General features: G+C 33.3%; 1 protein-coding gene across 5 annotated transcripts in view; it reads left to right on the top strand.

Moving 5' to 3' along the window:
- Nucleotides 1–1,134: 1,134 nt before the first annotated feature.
- The window catches only part of LOC133197676 (multiple epidermal growth factor-like domains protein 6), a 70,509-nt gene continuing 53,027 nt past the window's right edge, over nt 1,135–18,616 (top strand). For all 5 annotated transcript variants that reach the window (XM_061333811.1, XM_061333810.1, XM_061333809.1 and 2 more), the window contains exons 1-4: nt 1,135–1,249; nt 4,025–4,162; nt 6,459–6,568; nt 16,610–16,714. In XM_061333811.1, the coding sequence (XP_061189795.1) occupies nt 1,161–1,249; nt 4,025–4,162; nt 6,459–6,568; nt 16,610–16,714 (442 nt within the window). In that variant the 5' untranslated portion in view covers nt 1,135–1,160. The remainder of the gene's footprint in view (nt 1,250–4,024; nt 4,163–6,458; nt 6,569–16,609; nt 16,715–18,616) is intronic.

The raw sequence follows: 18,616 nt of genomic DNA, 5'->3' as shown, positions 1-18,616 counted from the left end.
TTAAATACACTTTTTAAGTTGTAAACTTTATTGAGTGTTATGAATTAGTTAAATAGAGATAAATCATTGCTTACATATCCCTAAGATAATTTTGACACTCATATCAAATTTAAACCAACATTTATTATAGAGATTATAGTTAAATTAATTTTTGTGAGTACAAGATAAACTGATCAAACGAGGATTGATCGAATATGTTCTCCGGTAAAACTAGAAAATGCTCTCTCTCTCTCTCTCTCTCTGAAACATATACAATCTACCAAGAGAGAAAAAAATCCATGCCCCCATCAATTTCTTGTTTATCTAGTGTTTGATTCGTGCCATAACTTTGCATGTAAATATGGACTATTATCTGTACTGTCGATATTTTATGCCAGCTTGTCACTTTCTGCACACTTTAATACAAGGTAATCATACAATGTTATAAATCTTCAACACGAAGTGCTTCTTACATAATTTTTGCAAAGGGAAGAATTCCTTCAAGAATAGACCCAGTGATTATACGTAAAGGCGAGCGTTCACTATGGGACGACACTTATACCATTTACCTACGGAGTTTCTCACACAAGAGGCGTTTTATCAAAGCATTCCCGCTAATTAAGCATTCAGCAGTTGATCGTCCGCACTCATCTAGACATGTATGGATAATTGTGTATTAAATTATATGAATGCTATATTCTATTTGGATTTTCTATTATCCGCTAATCCGGTGACTACCGTGAAATGAATCGGAATAAGAGAAAATAGGCGGGTTGTTCTTTTCTTCAGAAGTAATGAGACAAAAAGTTGAATTGAAGTGGCCTGTGTAATAAGACTTTGTTCATTGGTTTAGATTTTTAAACTTTTTAAAAACATCGTTAAATTGCCGGGATGAGTGACGAGTGATTTATTTAAGCGTGGCGATCCGTGCAGATTGTGGAATTTTGTCCAATCTACTTCTTACGCTAAGCTGACCACATAGACAAAAACAGTTAAACTTATCCAAAATTCTGAAATATTAAAGTTTTCATGATTCGTTCTTCTAAATGTTTGGAGTGTGTTTCATTTGAATGTGCAGGCATATTGCAACATCAAAATATGGAAATACGTTTAAATCCTGCAAAATGTATTTTGTGTATTTAAGAAAATAAAAAGTGCGTTTTTTTTGCGGGAGATTAACAATGGATCTTCGTGTTTGTGATTTGTTTTGTATCCTCTTTGTGTTTTTTGCTGTACCCTGTGGCGGGACGTACAATCTACGTGCTGGCATGTAAGTTCATTACATATATTCCCCTTTAAAAAAATAATTTCAACTCTTTAATATTTAATTTATAAAACTGGACTCTTTTATTTTTCGAAAATTTTGATTAACACTTGTGTTTTTTTCCCTAAGAATATAACTTCCAAAAATTCAAAATTATATTCCTGACATTTGTGAAGAACAAACACCACGTTCGTCGCTATTTACTTTTGACTACGATCGGAAAAAATATTTATAAACAGAATTTAAAGTAAGTCCATATAACTGCAACAAATATGCATCTTTATTCAATTTATTTGACAAATTAATCTTTAAATTCAAACATGGTAACACACTCTTTTCAAGGCTAGTTAAATAAGCTCATATACTACCTGTCATTTGTCCTTGTACTCAATATACTAGTAAATAAATGCAATTGTGATACGTTTACTTAAAAAAAAGTATTTCCCACACTTTGAGTTTAATAATATTTACCAAACAGGTATACCGAAACGATTCTGCCACCCGACAATACATGTATATGCTAATTTATCGTTCTTGAAAGGCGGACAAATTTATCGAGATGTATTATTTAAAAAGCACACAATTGCGAAAGGTGTGTTATATTGCCAATATATAACCATCATATTACATTGCAACCACTAAATAGATGTTTGTCGATATGTGCATTAAGTACGTTCGTAAAATTAAAATCCATGCATAAAACGCTTTCTTAATTTGTAAACACGCACGCCTTAAAATCAACCAGTCTTTATAAAGATAAGTCAAAATGTTAAAGATATGCTGATTTCGCTCCTTAATAGCATGAAATTAATTTCTCTCTCTCTCTCTCTCTCTCTCTCTCTCTCTCTCTCATCACAATAACAAAGCCAAACCAAGGGGGAAAAAATGTCATGTCATCTAAAAAACAAATTACAGCTGTAGTATGTTATGGGGTGTGATCCTACTATTTGTGTAACCCCCTTTACCAGTGTTCCGATGGCCCAGAAGATACATATCGACTGTCAGTCATCTCGCGTGTTGTAATCTATTAACATACAATAACCCGAATGTTCCGCCTTTGTATCTAAAATCCAGAGTGACTAGATTGTCAAAATATTTGTCCACATTTTAATATACAAATCATTTTTTAAGACTGTTCTAAATTAAGGCTACGGTGCATATAGTGCGGATTGTCACCTAAAGCGCCATTCCACGTTATAGACAGATCATGTAGTTAATTGTTGAGACTACTTAGATTGTACCAAGGGCCCTTTTATTGTGATCATAAATACAGATATCTTCTGATGAATACTTGGAAGTATCTAGGAATTACAGACATAAAAATATTCCTGCTACATATATTTAAAGTTTAAAATAAAAAAGGGACTGTGCCCCCCCCCTTCTTTCCACAACAGGATCTCTCTGATAAGAACAACGAATATCTAAATGTATTATGAAAAACATCTATTTTATGGTATGGAGAATTATCTTAACTGAAACCAAGCAAATAATATATGATTATTTATTCAATGTAAATTTTTGAATTCTTATCCGAGTCAGAGGCTCATGCAGTGGCGTGTCCAGGATTCTTGCAAAGGGGGGGGGCAGTTTGGGGTCATGTTGGGGGCCCAGGAGCCACACAGAAGAACTTGGTGTATTACATCTTATGCATATATTTGGACACAAAAGGGGGGGGGGGCTGGGCCCCCTTCTAAATCTGCCAGTGTCATGTGAACTTTTTTGATGGAAGATCACCGTCTTCCTGTCGTCCGACAGTAGTCTGTAAATTGTTCACTTTTTTTTAGTTCTTCTTGAGTATCAAATGCTTGGATTGAACACGTCCCATAGTGAAGGAATTAAAGTTTTATCAGAGAATAGGCCATACCCCTTTCAAAAACAGATAATGAACAAATTGTAAAATTATGGTGATATCATGTATTTATAAGCTCATTTTCAAGAATCACGGGACAAGAAAAAGAAAAAAAAACTGTGATGAAAGGTGTCGCATATAGTATGGAATCGAATTTGTTCAAATAATGGATACTATATGGAGGCGGGGGGGGGGGGCACGAGGGGGGTGTCAAAATTTTATTTTATATGGGACGAATTTGTTAAAAATCGTTACAAGAAGGGCAAAGCAGCAATTAATCAAATTAACAGGCATTCAAGTAACTATTGTATTCAAATTCACTTTAGACAATAATAGACATCCTCCGGGGCCAGGTCAGGGCTACAATATGGATAAAAGTTATGAAAAGGACATATCTACACTAGTACAACAATTATTCGAAATAATTTTCTTCCTTCAAACATTGACTCTATGGATTTGTGTAATGCAGCAATACCTGGTCAAAATGTTACTAAGATTTAATAGAAATTAGCATTTCATATGCTCTTTTAGAGAAGTTTAAAGAAGAAATAAATCAAACTATAATATAATTTCGTTACGATAAATATGATTAAATCTAAAGAAGTCATGGCCATCGAAGCCAGTAACGTGTAATTTTTTTTTATTTTCTAGGTGGAAGTAAATGCAAAATTTACATGATAATTTACTTCTATGTAGTCAATTCAAAATTTACAACATGATTATTTAACTCCATGTAGTCAATTAAAAATTTACAACATGATACCAGAATGAACGTTGAAGAGAAATGTGAGCTTTTTCTTGTTGAAAAAAACCTTGCCATGAAAGAGATGTGGTTTACAAAAGAGATGTTTTTCCATTTCCAATTAAAGTTTAGATACTTTCATTATCTTTGTTGATCAGTGTTGATATGTTGTACATTATATTGTCATTAGGCCAAATGTCTGTCCCTACCAAGATGTGGAGACAAAGCTAGTGAGAATACCCTGTGTCCAGGCCTTCACGAGGCTCGTCAAAGTCTGGAAACCAAACTGTGGAAAATCCAGGAACTGGTGCATCGGACACGAGAGAAGGTAAATGCGTTCCATACTCTGTTAAAAAAAAACAAGATGTGTTTGTGAAACACTATGCCCCCGATGGTAACACAATTCTGGAGTGGGACGTAGACTACAGTGCAATAGTTGTGGCCAATGTTAAAGTTTTTCAAATGTAGGTCAAAGGTCACAGTTGAGGTCACATGATCAAAAATTTCTGTACCAATGGAAAGGTCTTGTCATAATGAACACTCATGTCAAATATTAAAGCCTTATCCTTGACAGCGCAATAGTTATGGGCTAGGTTAAAGTTGACAACAGACAGACAGACAAACAGCTAAACAGACAGATAAACAGACAGACAGGACAAAAACAATATACCCCGGGAATTTCGATCTAGGGGCATGAAAACAAGGGAGATACTTGGGAGGTAGGGTGATTTTAAAGGCTGAATAATGATTGTCCCAGCTATATAGAAAATAGGAATATCCATTTTAGAAGCTAAGGGTACTTGAGCAGGGGCATCATCGTTCCAACTATTTTTCATATCATCCTCACAATGTCAAGGTTTTGTGTGTGGAGTTCCGAAATCACAAAACCTTGACATTGTGAGGATGTTTTCATATATACTCATCCAATTTCCTCACTGAAATGACCGAAGTATAATGCAATAACTTATTTACTTTACACATAAACTGAAAAAAAGGAAATCAGAGCGACTAGAAAAAGGAAAATAAATTTTGGAAGCATCAGTATACACTGATACCATTATGGAATTTGTAAATAATCTTTTTTTTTTTTTTTTTTTTTTTTTTAGATATGGACACTTTATTAAATGTTGCGATTCGGAAAAAAGAAGGGGGTGTGTTTTTGGGAGTGGTACTCCTGACCTATTTTAGTCCCCATGTTTTGAGATATTTTATGTCGAGGTTTGTGTGATTACAGATAGAACTGCCAGAAAAATCCATAGCGATGCGATACAGAAAACAAAAGGAGCAATTTAGATTTAACCAAAGCATCGATCCAATTACTTATTACAAGAAAACCAGAAATTAAGGACTCTTTCCAATAAGTAATGACTTCCAAAAGATTAAGTACGCCCTGCTTCTGCAGAAAAAAAACGGGAAATTGGCGTGATTTCTAACTAATCACTGTCGTTAGATTTCATTTCGTTTGTTTCAATAATAAATAAGTTACGAAAAAGCAAGTTCTATAAAAAACGCAACGGTATTTATAAAGTGCCCTCGTTATTTAACGAGAAAATGTGCGCCGGAGAGTATGTAACCACCACGAAACTTGCAGCTGAGAAGGTCGATCAGTGGTCCGTCATTAAAAATCTTGAGAAAAAAAAAACAAGGTTCTACCTATTGTACATTGTGAGATTAAACCTTGACATTCATTTAACATGGCCGTAGGAACCGGGGGGGGGGGGCACGGGGGGGGCCGTGCCCCCCAATAATTTTGCCGATATATAGATTACTATTGTAAACATAGATACTATAAGCTTGTGCCCCCTCAATAAAAACGCCTGATGACCTTTTTTTTTTTTTTTTTTTTTTGCTTGCCCCCTCAACTGTCAACTGAAAAATGTTTGGCTGTGCCCCCCCCCCCCCAAACTGAAATTGCTTCCTACAGGCCTGATTTAAAAAAGAAGAAATTCTTGATATATATATATATATATATATATATATATATATATATATATATATATATATATATATATATATATATATATATATATATATATAGAATTTAAAGTATATAAAATTTAAAACATACACACACATACACAAAAGCTTGTCAGGCCAACTTTAAAATAATGTTTGGTTGCCCTCTCCCGACTCAGGATGACAAAATAGGGTCGGTAGATAGTTGAGGAATTTTTTTTCTCAGAAAATTTCAATTTCAATGCTAAATTTTAAAAATCTATTTTCCAGAATACATAAAAAATAATTGCTTCATTAAAGTAAAAAAAAAGTTTTGAGTCGGGTCATTTTTAGCCAGTCGGTCGGGAGAGGGCAACCCAATTTTTTAAAGATGGCCACACCATTCCTGAATTCCCGGAAACTGATAAACTCGGTTTTCTCTGTTAGTATTTTTTCCTGACATTTGGCGGGAAACAAACACACACAAATGGCGGAAGAGTTCAAGCTACGTTGTGTATGTCCTTTATTACCTGTCATGATAGAAACTCTTTAATGATTTCCTTTGTTTTAAATAACCGAAAAACTTAGATTTCTTACACTGGCAATAATAGAAATTTTGAAAATCAAATAGTAAATGCATGAAGAAAAGTATGGTCGATATTTCTTATTTAGTTTTGTTTTTCTTGCAGAACTCAATATTTCACGGCATACAAACAAGATTACAGGAGGTTTTATGTCACAAAATACCAGTGTTGTCATGGGTGGCAACAACTGCATTCTCAGGCTGGATGCATGTACAGTAAGTATATTAAAGTTCATATCAATATCTTGCTAGGTTACTTGTGGTGATCTAATTTAAAATATGCACTTATTGTATACTAAATATCGTCACTTATCCATGGACACACAGATATACAATGAATGTTTCCACTTACTGGTTGATCGGGCCATTGGAAGATGTAACTGTTACTTTGTGATGATGTTTAGTATTCATCGTGTAAATGTGACATTTTGGTAATTAATTTTTCACTAAAATTTAAGTTGCAGTATGCTTTAATTTGAAATTGAGTCTCAGACATCTTTGTTAATATTATCATGATGCTGCAGGAAGGGAGTGATACATTTTATAAGGACAGTTCTAATTTCTTTATTCTTTTGGAGTTTGTCATATAATATCTTAACAATCTCGAATCCATTTAAGTAATGATGAATATCTCGGTCATTAGTAGTTACACAAAATATATGTAACGTTGATATCTGCATGAAACACACAATTAATGCTGCTGTGTATATCATAGGAATGCAATGGAGTTTTAGTGTTACTCTTTCAGTTTTGGTAGATAATTTCTATAGTATATTTTATGTTTTTATCTAGAAATGAGCTTTGTTTTTGAGTATTTTTGACTGTTAATCAAATGACGAGCCCAGAAAAGTAAAGGATCGTCTTGGATCCTAGTCACGAAGAGATCAATAGACGACCACTGGGACATGTTTCTTTGTAAAACATCAAGTGATAAGAAAATATTGTTTTTAGATCATTAAATGATTTGAAACTTGTCATTGTGGTTCACAAAATAAAGTTGTTTTGTATTGAGAGATAGGAGGTGTTAATTGATCTGTGATCAATGATAAAACAGTTTTAATTGATTCCAACACTGCAGGTCTACCACTGTGGATTCCGCACTGAATCATCTGATATTTCCTGTTAGTCAGGAAAAGACAATGGATATTAATGGTCTTTCTTACAACACAGTCTCAAAGTTTTCTGTAAACAATAATTAACTTCCTATATCAATTTCTCATTTAAAGTCAGCTTTGCTACAATCTATTTTAAAGGGATTCAGGGTTGAATATTTGGCAATTATAGTTTACAGGTTTGTGGAAATTGTGTAAGTATCAATTTATACACCCACAGATTCAGTAGGAGTTTTATCAATTCAAAATATGCAAGTGAGAAAAAAAATGAAGACAACACATTGTTAGCTTAGTCTGGAAAATAAGTATAAGGTGTACCCACGATACAACATATTGTGACGTGTTGTTTGAAAAAGGCATAACAGCCATAATGTAATCAACACTTGAATAGTTTCTAGTTAGTCCCTATTGAACTAAAATGACAACTAGTTCTGGAGCATAAGATTTTAATTAGCAGATGAAGTTGTATGACAGGAGTGGGTTTGGGTTGATAATATTTAAATATTGTTGAATGTTTCTGAAGATACAAATAAATGCTGGCACCTTCTTTCAGATTCAAGAGACTGATGCATTTTTCTTTATTCATTGATTACAGTAAATGGATTTATCTGCTTGTTTCACCTGTTAAATATCAATATTTTCTCGTCGTTTTCAATATTTAAAGTCAATCAATAGCTCTATATGATTTGTGCTATTTGTTTCTTGTTATTAATCTTGAAGCACTTAAGGAAACATGGGGACTATGTTGTGGATTATTCTTCTTCTGGGTAATTTATAGCAGCACTGGTTTTAGGTTTAAGTTTTTTTTCAATAAGAATTTACTTTGTTTCTTTTCAATTCTATATTAATATATATACTCCCAATATTTCAGTAAGTTATGTTATTAGAATAATTTTTTTTTTATAAATCATTTTGTTATTATATAATTGCTGAAGTCCTGCATATTTCATCATGTTTAAATTATCTGTCAGTAGTTTGTTTAACTCCAAAGTAAAGGCCTGTCATTATAGTTAAAGTTTTCTTTGATTATGAACATTGTGCACAAATTTATTTAAAAAAAAAAAGCTTATTCTTGACTAGATTTTTTTTTTCATTCTGTAGACAAAAAATAAAAAAAAAAAGTCTCTGTTTTTCTCCCCACGTACGGTAGAGATGTGAACCTCAGTCGGTTCATTTTGACACCTGTTAAGGTGTGAGCCTTACCTGAAGTGTTTGTAACTACCTTAATGTTCAAAGATTAACCAAGTTTTATGATCCCTAAAGAGTACAACTTCAAAGAAGTTTGACATCAATGAAATACTGCAACTGTAGAATTTATAGCATTTTAAAATCATTTGATGTTGTAAGGTCTAATTTAATTGTTTTACATTTAGTTATTTTAGCGCAAAGGCAGAAATTGAGAGGTTTTTTGCTTAAAGCCTGTTTGTTTGAAAATTGTTTAGAAACAGTTTACTGGTTGTTGATTAAAAACAAAGCTTTTCTTTGTAGAAGTTTATAAGCTATATATTCTTAGCAGATTTCATGTACTGCTTTTGATTAAATTTAATTCAATGCATGAGCATGCTGTGGATAAAGATGAATATGCATTTTGTCCCTTGGATCTAGGTTGTGGTGACTGATTGCTTGTTGTTTTTTTTTTGTTTTTGTTTTTGTTTGATACACTGTTTTGTAGCACATTTTACAGTCAATTTGACCTGACTTAAGGTTACTGTCATTTAAGCATGCCTCATTTAGATGGTCAAATTTAGGAGCAGGTGTCACAACCTATTCTATGTGCACATTGTTACATTTTGAGAAATTTGTGCAGCGGGGTCTTGAAAATGCTCTGAAGACATATCAGATGTCCCCTTATTATTGTGCACCATTTATCATGAAGTGCCATCGCTCAGAGGGCAGCTAAAAAATGTGTCCTTCACATATTTCCCTCCTCGTTAAGATTAAAAAGGTTAATTTTTTTTTTCTTGGTGTAATTAGCATTCTTTCTTTTACAAGCAGACATTGATGAAATTTAATCGCATTGATAAATCAATAGATTGACATGACTTTTGGGATATTACATGGACTGGATTAGGTATTACGTCTGGAATACCTTATTGGCTCTACGCTGTCTGTTACATTGTGACAATTTTGTGAAACTCTAGAAGGACAGTATAATCAATAATTAAAGCAATTAATAGCAATCTGTCAATAACTGTTAAGAGTTAGTTGTTATACTCTGGTCAATATGTCTGTTTGTAATGGGTACAGAAGAATCAAAATGTGGCTGCCTGCGTCAAGATCAGTTGATAAGGTGACATGGAATTCCTAAGGAGAGTACCATTGATCTTCAAAGTTCAAGAGGGCCATGGCCCCTATCAAAAGTTTCTTTACTTTAAAGACTGGCTTAAACAGATTATGCATATATTGTTTCTTGATCGATTCAATAATTATTCAGACTATTAAGGGAAATGTGTGCATTAAAGGAAAAATGAAGAAGCATATAAAGGTGGTTAAGTACATGGTTAACAACTCTGAAGTATCTCCAAAATCTTACTGGAGTGACGTAGAAGATAAGAAACCTGTTCACATAAGTCAGGGTCTTCATTATGCACTATATATATATAGATATATAATATATATATATAGAGAGAGAGAGAGCATCTAATTCATTTGTCTGATTCATAATTATCACGCACAACAAAAGTCATTCCAACAGTAGAAATTATTAGTATTCATTTATATTTATTTGCATTGTTATATAAGTTGCCCTGACATTTTCTTTAGAGCTCCTTTGAAGAATCAAATAATGACAAGAAATGTCTCCGAGTCCGAGATGATCAGGGATTAACCTTATACAGACAGATAAAATCACAATTTATTGTGATATAAGCATGTGTGGTCTGCGTTTCGTCTTAGGTTTTATTTTTCTTTTTGAATCAATGACAGGTGATCTGATTTAGGGGTTTGACCTTTATCTGGGATAGTTTGATAGACTTACAAGAATTATATACTGTAGATAGCTTGATAGAAGAGTTATACACTGATCTAGATGACAGAATCTTCTGTCCATGGTATTCCTTTGTTTTTTTCACCTGTCACTGTCTTAAAGTGCATGGCTTACCCTGACAGGGTCAGATGGAATTGTCAATGGGGCATAGGGCATGGTTTTCAAACCAAAGGTCTTCTTGGCATGTTTTGTACTGTACAGTTCAGCTGATATTTTGATCAAGGATTTAATATAAAGATAAACAATTGTAATTAATTTATGGCTGTACATATATACAGTCTTTCTGTTTATTTAATAGTCATATCTAAAAATAAGACACAAATATGTAAAGGTTTTTAAATTGAGTAGTAATATTTATACATAGAATTCATAACAAACTGCTAATTTTGAGTGACTGAGTACTAAGAAATGTTTACTTTGCAATTGTATCTTCTCAAAATGCCAAGAATTTAGCATAACCTCTGGAAGTTTGAGATTTCTCTTGATATGTTGTTGAAAATAACTTCTAAAATGTCAAAATTTCAGCTGGGGAGAACTTCTGCTTTACAGCATAAACTGCATGTTGCCTTTGCAACCTCCCTGTTTAGAGTTTTTAGAGCAGATTAATTCTCGTTGTATGACCAGGATTTGAACAATACATGCATAGATGATGTATGAAAGTGTGCACACTACAAGACTTCCTTTGAATTCTGCATGTGACCTCTAATTTTTTAGGTAACACTTGCTAAGCAGTCTATTTCCAAATAAGCTTCCCTTGTTCAAACTTGATTGATAATGAATAATGCAACCAGGGAAGCCTACTAATGCACGTAGTCCTCTACTGCAAGTGAACTAAATGTTTCTTTCATAGTAGCCAGGACATAAGATTTCAGAACAGTTCCATTCCTTCATAAAGATAAAACTTTAACTTGATCCAGACATTCATGGATGTTACATTCAGAGATACACTCTGGCGTGGGATGCTATGTGATACTGACTTTTACCTAGAGGTTCATAGTGATAGCTCAGGGTTCAACACTAACAAGTAGCCAACTAGCCTGGGACAACTGAGGCCTGGTTACTAAACAAGTCTTCAGGCTTGTTCTGCAGGGCTACTGAAATTTTAAAAACCATACATTCTGTTAAAACAGTTGTAAAGATTAAAATAAAAAGTACAATTTCAGATTTCATTGGCGAGGTTTAAAGAATCATGTTTGAATTGTCATTGTGAGATAAGTCAGACTGTCGACTTTGTTATTGCCCGCCGTAGTCTTGGTTTGACCTATCAGGAATCCCTATCACCTAAGTTGTTTGAAACCCAGATGTAAAAATAGAAAAAGCTTGTCAGCAATGCACTAATGTAGACAATGAATTAACCTTGAAAAAGCGTGGTTTTAAATACAAACGAAATATGGAATCGTTCAATAAGGAAAAAACGTCCATACTTAAATTTATAAAATGACATAATTTTGCCAAAAAATACAACCAGAATCTTTATTTTCAAAATTTTCCAAGGGAGGTCCCTCCTACCCCAGCTGCAGAATGGGGAAGCCCCTTCCCACACTTACTCCCCTTGTCACTTCGCAACTCGGCCAGCAGCCTTTGGCTGCTGGACAACCAATTCATGAACAGGGCAAGTAGATTTCAAAAATTGCTATCCCTGCGGGCTACTATGGTTTTACTGTCAATTCCTGTAGCTCTATCCATTTTATTGAATATTCTTTGGAACGGGGCTTGACCTGCTTGGTATGTTGATGCGAGCTTTGTTTTCAAAGATATCTTAGTTACTTGCAAGATGCAGTAAAGGTGAAGTCTTCAAAGTATGTTCATGATGAAGTACCATATAGAGGCCAGATAAATAAATTTTTTGTAACTAAAATTGTCAAAGTTAAGACAGATATATGCTATGTTTCTGAATAGCCTGTTTGATTTATGACAAATTAATGTTTAGATTCAAAGAAATTGAGCAACTTTAAATGTACACATATGATAAAATAGAAATGCTCATGAGAATTCATTTCTGTAATCTTCAATATACAAAACATAGAGTATTAAAGTTCTGTATTCTAAAAAGGATAGAAAGAAACTTTACATTGTAAACTGGTTAATGATATACAGCTTTCTCTGTTATCTTTTGTTTAATTGTAAACTTCCATATTTCTTTTAAACATCAAAATGTTTTAGCTTTGTAAGTAAAGTTTGATTTTACGGTAATACAACTTTCCTTTTAGTCTAAACTACACATTCGGAAGTATCCAATAAACATTTGTTTTTGAAAACTGGAATTCGTTTTTGTTCCAGTCCAAAAATGTGTATCATTTGAAGGTTTTCTTCAAAATGATCATCTCATTATTTTAACATGCTTAATATCATTAATCATTAATTAAGTAACATGAATTCATTATAAGCAGTTTTGTCTGAGCCTCCTTCATGCAGTCTCGAGTATTTTAGGTACATACATGTATTTGAATTCTGGATTTTATTTTACTTGACCCACTTTGCTGTTTTGGGGGATATAAAAAACTTGGACCTAGTGAGAGGCAGTCACATGGAAGGGGGACCATAATGTTAGTATATCAGTCACAGAGAGAGTGACAGTCAATCATCTGGAAGGGGGTGCCCTTAGCACAGATGGAGTCACAAACATGACAGGGTTGGTGACCTATGTAACACAGGATACCCCGTCACTTTCCCCCAGCATTGTTTTCTCTCTATAAAACTATCTTAGATCACTTTCACGACTGTAAGCCTACCCAGTGTGTAGACAATCAGGGTGTCTTCTATTTCCTCACTTTCCAGCAGGTGGGTTAGAAAGTAGAGGATTGAATTTCCTGTGTTATAAAATTTGTTGAATGCCTTTTTGCTAATGGAGAAGTTTATTTTATCAAATAAAAATATCTAGTCTTTATAGCGCTGAAAGGTGAAAATTTCAGTAAATTTATGGGTATATTTTGTAGATTACCCCAAATATATGATATTTATGCTGTGTGGTCCTGGGTTAATTGAATAATTGTCATCATACCTGCAACTGATATTTGTGCATTAAAACTTTTGTTAAGTGTTAGTGTCATGGAACTTTATGATTTTATTTATGGGGTGTTTATGAATAGATAATATTTGGTAACTCAAAGCCCAGGGAAATAGCTCTTATTTTCAAGTATACAGATGGGAAAGGACTCTATTGTGTGAGTCATTTACAGCCTTATTTCGTATTTTAACAAGTAATAAAACTTTCTTTATATCCCTTAAACATAATGCTTACAAAATTTTAATGTCCTAGACTTTTAATTATTTCCGTACTTGATAGTGGTCATGAATACCTATGCAATAAAAGGGTTCTGTGAATTAAGATTCTTATACATGTTCAAATTTTTGCAAAATGATTTTTGAGATTTCCATCGAAATTCCAAACAGTCCACAAGAATGAAATGGTATAATGAATGTAAATGAAATCCCCCATCATAAATCGTTACAATTTACATTTGGTGACACTTTTGACACTGAGCAGTGATATATCATATTGTATTTTGGCTGTCACTAAGTTTGTCCACCAACAGTCTTGGGATTCCATCAATGTCACAAACTTGGTGCTACTGTTCTGCACTTTTAAATGCTTAAAATGTTGTCATGTACGTGGTTTATAAATAGAAGAATTAAAATTTATATTGAATAACATTCCTAATATTCCTCAGAATTCTTTTAAGGTTACTTGGTGTTTGAGATTTTTTTGGATTTTAAGATGTGCAAGTATACATAACTTAATTAGTTTGGTGTAAAGTTTTACAAGAGGGTGTGTCTCTTGGTCCTATAGTGTAAGGCACTGCTAAACATATTGACTGTAACTCACTTCAAAACATATCATTTTCATTTTCCTGCTTGGGAATATAGTCAGGATGAATATAACATCCTTCTTTGGTCTGTGTAGTTCATGGCTTGGAGGTGTTAAATGTAGAAAATCTCGCTTTATCAGTTCAAAATCACCTCGAATTTACCAGAGCTTCTAATTGTTAGAATCATTTACAAATTTGTGCATTGTCTAGGCCCATTTGGTATGCCTTTCCAGATCAGGGGTTTAGGGATGAGATTAATTTTAGGATGGGGAGGAGTGACGGTAGGCCCATTGACAGAGGGGGTATGATAGTTCTCATGATGTACAATTCAGTTTTTTCATGGATGGCTAATGGTGACTTTTGTTAGATCTGTTAGATTACAAGTGGTATCATTTCAGAACTCTTAAGGTTTGATATTGAACCACCTAGTTTTGGGGATTAACTTCATTTAGAAATGTGTGAAATATTTAAATATTTTCCTGTTAATGAAAGATCTGAATTGGTTGTTTACATAAAACTAATAAAACTATCTTTACTTCATAATACTTCATCTAAAGTCAAGATTTTAGGTTCAAAGTTTGTTGACCAAGGGGGAGAAAGCAAGCCTAGCAATTGGTCAAGTTACAGACATTACAAAATTCTTTTTTTCATTATTTTTTTTAATTAAATTAAATTAAGTAGCAAAATTAGAGAAAGCTAAGGACAAAAAAAAAATAAAGTTGAGTTCGATCTCTATCAAAATTATACAATAACTTGATATATATTCATATGGTAAATCCCAAGTCTCAATTACAATAAAAATAATCAGTGCAGTAGAAGAATAGACTGGATTATGTTTCTGTGTTGTTTGAAGACCCAGAAATGATTGATATTGCAGGGGTCATAAGTTAGCCTTGATGGGTGAAGCCTTTCAAGCAAAATTATGCAACAAAGCATGATATCTATCAAATACTGTAGATATTGTCAGCTTCTGGTCAGAATAAGTAGTTTCCTGGCAACTGGTGAAAACCTAAAACCTTCCTGATTCATAACGAGTTAGTGACTTCAAAGCAATCTCCATGAATTATTATGGTTGATCTATTGCAAGGATATGATTCATTTGATAGCGAGATGAAGAAGTTAATTAATGAGAGGAGTAAATCATATTACGATTGAAAATGTTTTTAGGGTTAAAGGTTTATTATTAATTAAGCTTTAATTGCATAAAGAAATGTGTTTTGCAAGCAAAATTTAGTATGATTTTTGTGTCCTATTGGCATATAACCATTAATTTTATGTGTTAGCTGAATAAATTATTACTCACATTAGAAAAAAATAATAAGGCTTTTTTTAAAATAATGTTTGCATGCCCTCTCCAGACTCAGTGTAAAAAAATGTGGTAGGTTTAGGTAAGGGAAATTTTTGTCCCCCACTTTCACCAAAAGTGTTGGATATTAATTTAGGTCTGTCCGCCTGTCTCTCTGTTTCTTCCTCCATCTGTCTGTCATTCTGTAACACTCATTTTGAAGATATCTCAAGAAAACTTTGAGCTTTTGCAATGAAATCACAACTTCCCATGGCCTTACAAAGGCCCCTTTTGATTTTGAGGTGCAAAAGTCCAAGGTCAAAAATTCCTACATTCTGTCTATAAAACTTGTTTCTGGGTGATATCTTAAAATGCCTTTGTGCTTTGGCAATTAAATTTTATATCACAGCTTCCTATGGCATTACAAAGACTGCTATTGATTTTGAGGTGAAAAGGTCTAAGGTCAAGATTAGAAATTCATACTTGGCAAAAAATGGTTTGAAGATGATAACTTTAGTTTTCTTTGAGTTTTTTCAATGAAATTCAGTACATTGTATCATAATTTCCTATGGCCTAAAAAAGACCACTATTTGATTTGAGGTTAAAAGAGCAAGGACAGAAATTCATAATTTTGTCTGTGTTTAATATTAATTTCTGGACAATATCTTAAAAAGCATTTGAGGATATAGCAATGAAATTTTGCATCACTACCCCTAAAGCCTAAAGAAGACCTCTTTTGATTTTGAGGTCAAAGGGTCAAAGTCAGAAATTCATACAATGCAAAAAATAGTTTTCAGGTGATGTCTTTAGTTTTTCACTGAGCTTTTTCAATGAAATTTTGTATCAATGACTTAAAGACCTTTTTCATTTTTAGGTCAAAAGGTCAAGGACAAAATTCATACTTTGCATAAAATGGTTACCTGGTGATAACTTTGACTAAAAATACATAGATCTTACCTGCTTCAAGATGAAAAAATATGTTTGTTTGCTGCATTTCCTTTAATTTTCTGTATGGTTTTGACTGACAAGGAAATACTGAATTTCAGATGTGATTGTTATTTTCAGGACAGTGCAGTCAGACATTGTGTCTAAATGGAGGTCGCTGTGTGAATGGGAACACTCAGAGGTGTACATGTCCTGCGGGATTTCAGGGGTCAAGATGTCAATACGGTACGAAAGGGGACACATCAAAAATTTAAACATAAAATTTTCGTAATATATATATGAGCCATTTCATAATAAAGAGTGGTCATTCACAAGCAGCTAGTGCATGCAATAAATACTGAGGATTGGTGATGAATTTACAAATTGTCAAATATATCAATTACATACTTTTAATAACAATTTTTTTATTTTTTTAGCGACCAATTTTGGAATTAAATTATTAAAAAATTGTTTGAAATTTCACGGGCTGAGGTCTCATTGTAAAAATTTATTTTTAAGAGGAAATGAAAATATCCATTAAAATTGTACCCCATGAAATATTGAATGACAACCTAATCTTTGCAGTGATCAATTTTACAGAGTTACTTTTGCTGCTTTATAGTTTAATTTCAAGTTGCATGCACATATTTTTGAAGTGACCTGCAGATGGTTAATTTTTATGTGTGAAGAAAATACTTTCAAATGATGACGCCAAAATTTTAATTTTGTTTAGTCAAATTCAATAATTTCATTGATGAAAAACTGGAATATTAGTGGATTCATTTTCATCCCGATAATGTAGGTATCTGCTTCAAGAGCCTTTCAAAAAATAGACATTGTTTGCTCTTAAGTGACATTTAGGTCATAGATGTTGAGCATCAGGTTGGCAACATTTTGCTGACATCATTCTAGACAGCAGGTGCCCTTCAGTTTGATGTCTGTCTAAGATCCTGTTAGGCTGCCATCCAACACAATAGTTATTCATATCATCATAGTTTTTGTTTTGCCGTATCGTAATATGTAAATCATCTTGAGAAGTAAACAGTTTGAGGTTTCTGTTTATTTTTGTAGAATTTAATGCTCTGCATTGTATTTTCTTTAGAGGTGCATTTGGAATACATTTTAACATAGTCATGCAATGAATTTACAATGCTCTTCAAATAGCTTCTTTATTTATTTTTTTTTTTTCAAGTCGGTATTAATGTGACGGGAATGACAATTATTTGTATGGATGGTCTATAAGAACATTAGGGCTTATGATTGCCTGCAGTAATTAACATATTAAGAAAGCTTAAATGTCTTGAATTCCTTTATGTTCAATGCTTTGTGGCAAATGACTGTCTAGAAGAGAAGAGATGCTGATTGAAATGTTCTATAGATAAACAGAAACTGATCAGAAAAGAGGATTATGAATTTGACCATCTTTTGTTAAAATTAAACAAAAGGGAAAATTTGTGTTATGTTCGTGTTATGTCTCAAATTCAGCTTGATAAATATCTCTGAAGATAAGATCTCTGAGAATGTTCATTCATTTAAACAGACAATGATTTAACACAATAGACAGTTAAATGATCTTGACACATATGTACAAGGGAATCCTTGCATTTCCTATTCTGTCAACCATTACAGTGTTAAACATGGGTTCAGATAGTTTAACCAAATCTTGTTTTTTCTGAGATAAGTTGGAAGTTTGTGGACATACTATTATCTCCTAGCTCATTTGACAATTTTCTGTACCCCCCCCCCCCCCCCCCCCCCAAAGATAGAAATATAAAAAGTAAGAAAATTGGTTTAGTGCATGTTTTACTCGCACCAATATTTGCAAGCACCTTTTCTTACATATGCTAATTATACCCCACGCAACAAGTTGTGTGAGGTATAATGTTTTTGACCCATCCGTCAGTCAGTGTGTCAGTCAGTCTTGTTTTTTTTGTCAGTGCAACTCCTCACAAACCGCTGCACAGAGTGTGGTCAAACTTAATTGCAGATATTTAGGACACAATGTGTAGATGTGCATATTACCAGGAAATTCCGATTCCTTTATTTTTTCAGGGAATTTCGGCACTTTTCAACTTAGACTTTTGGCCATATCTTGAATATAGAGATGAACAGTTTGTCAGCGCAACTCCTCATAAACCGCTGCACAGA

The sequence above is a fragment of the Saccostrea echinata genome, unplaced genomic scaffold (genome assembly GCF_033153115.1).
Source record: "Saccostrea echinata isolate AGI-Se365-2 ecotype Australia unplaced genomic scaffold, CSIRO_AGI_Sech_v1 ptg000030l, whole genome shotgun sequence".
NCBI lineage: Eukaryota > Metazoa > Mollusca > Bivalvia > Ostreida > Ostreidae > Saccostrea > Saccostrea echinata.
This window is presented reverse-complemented; position numbering and strand designations above follow the sequence as displayed.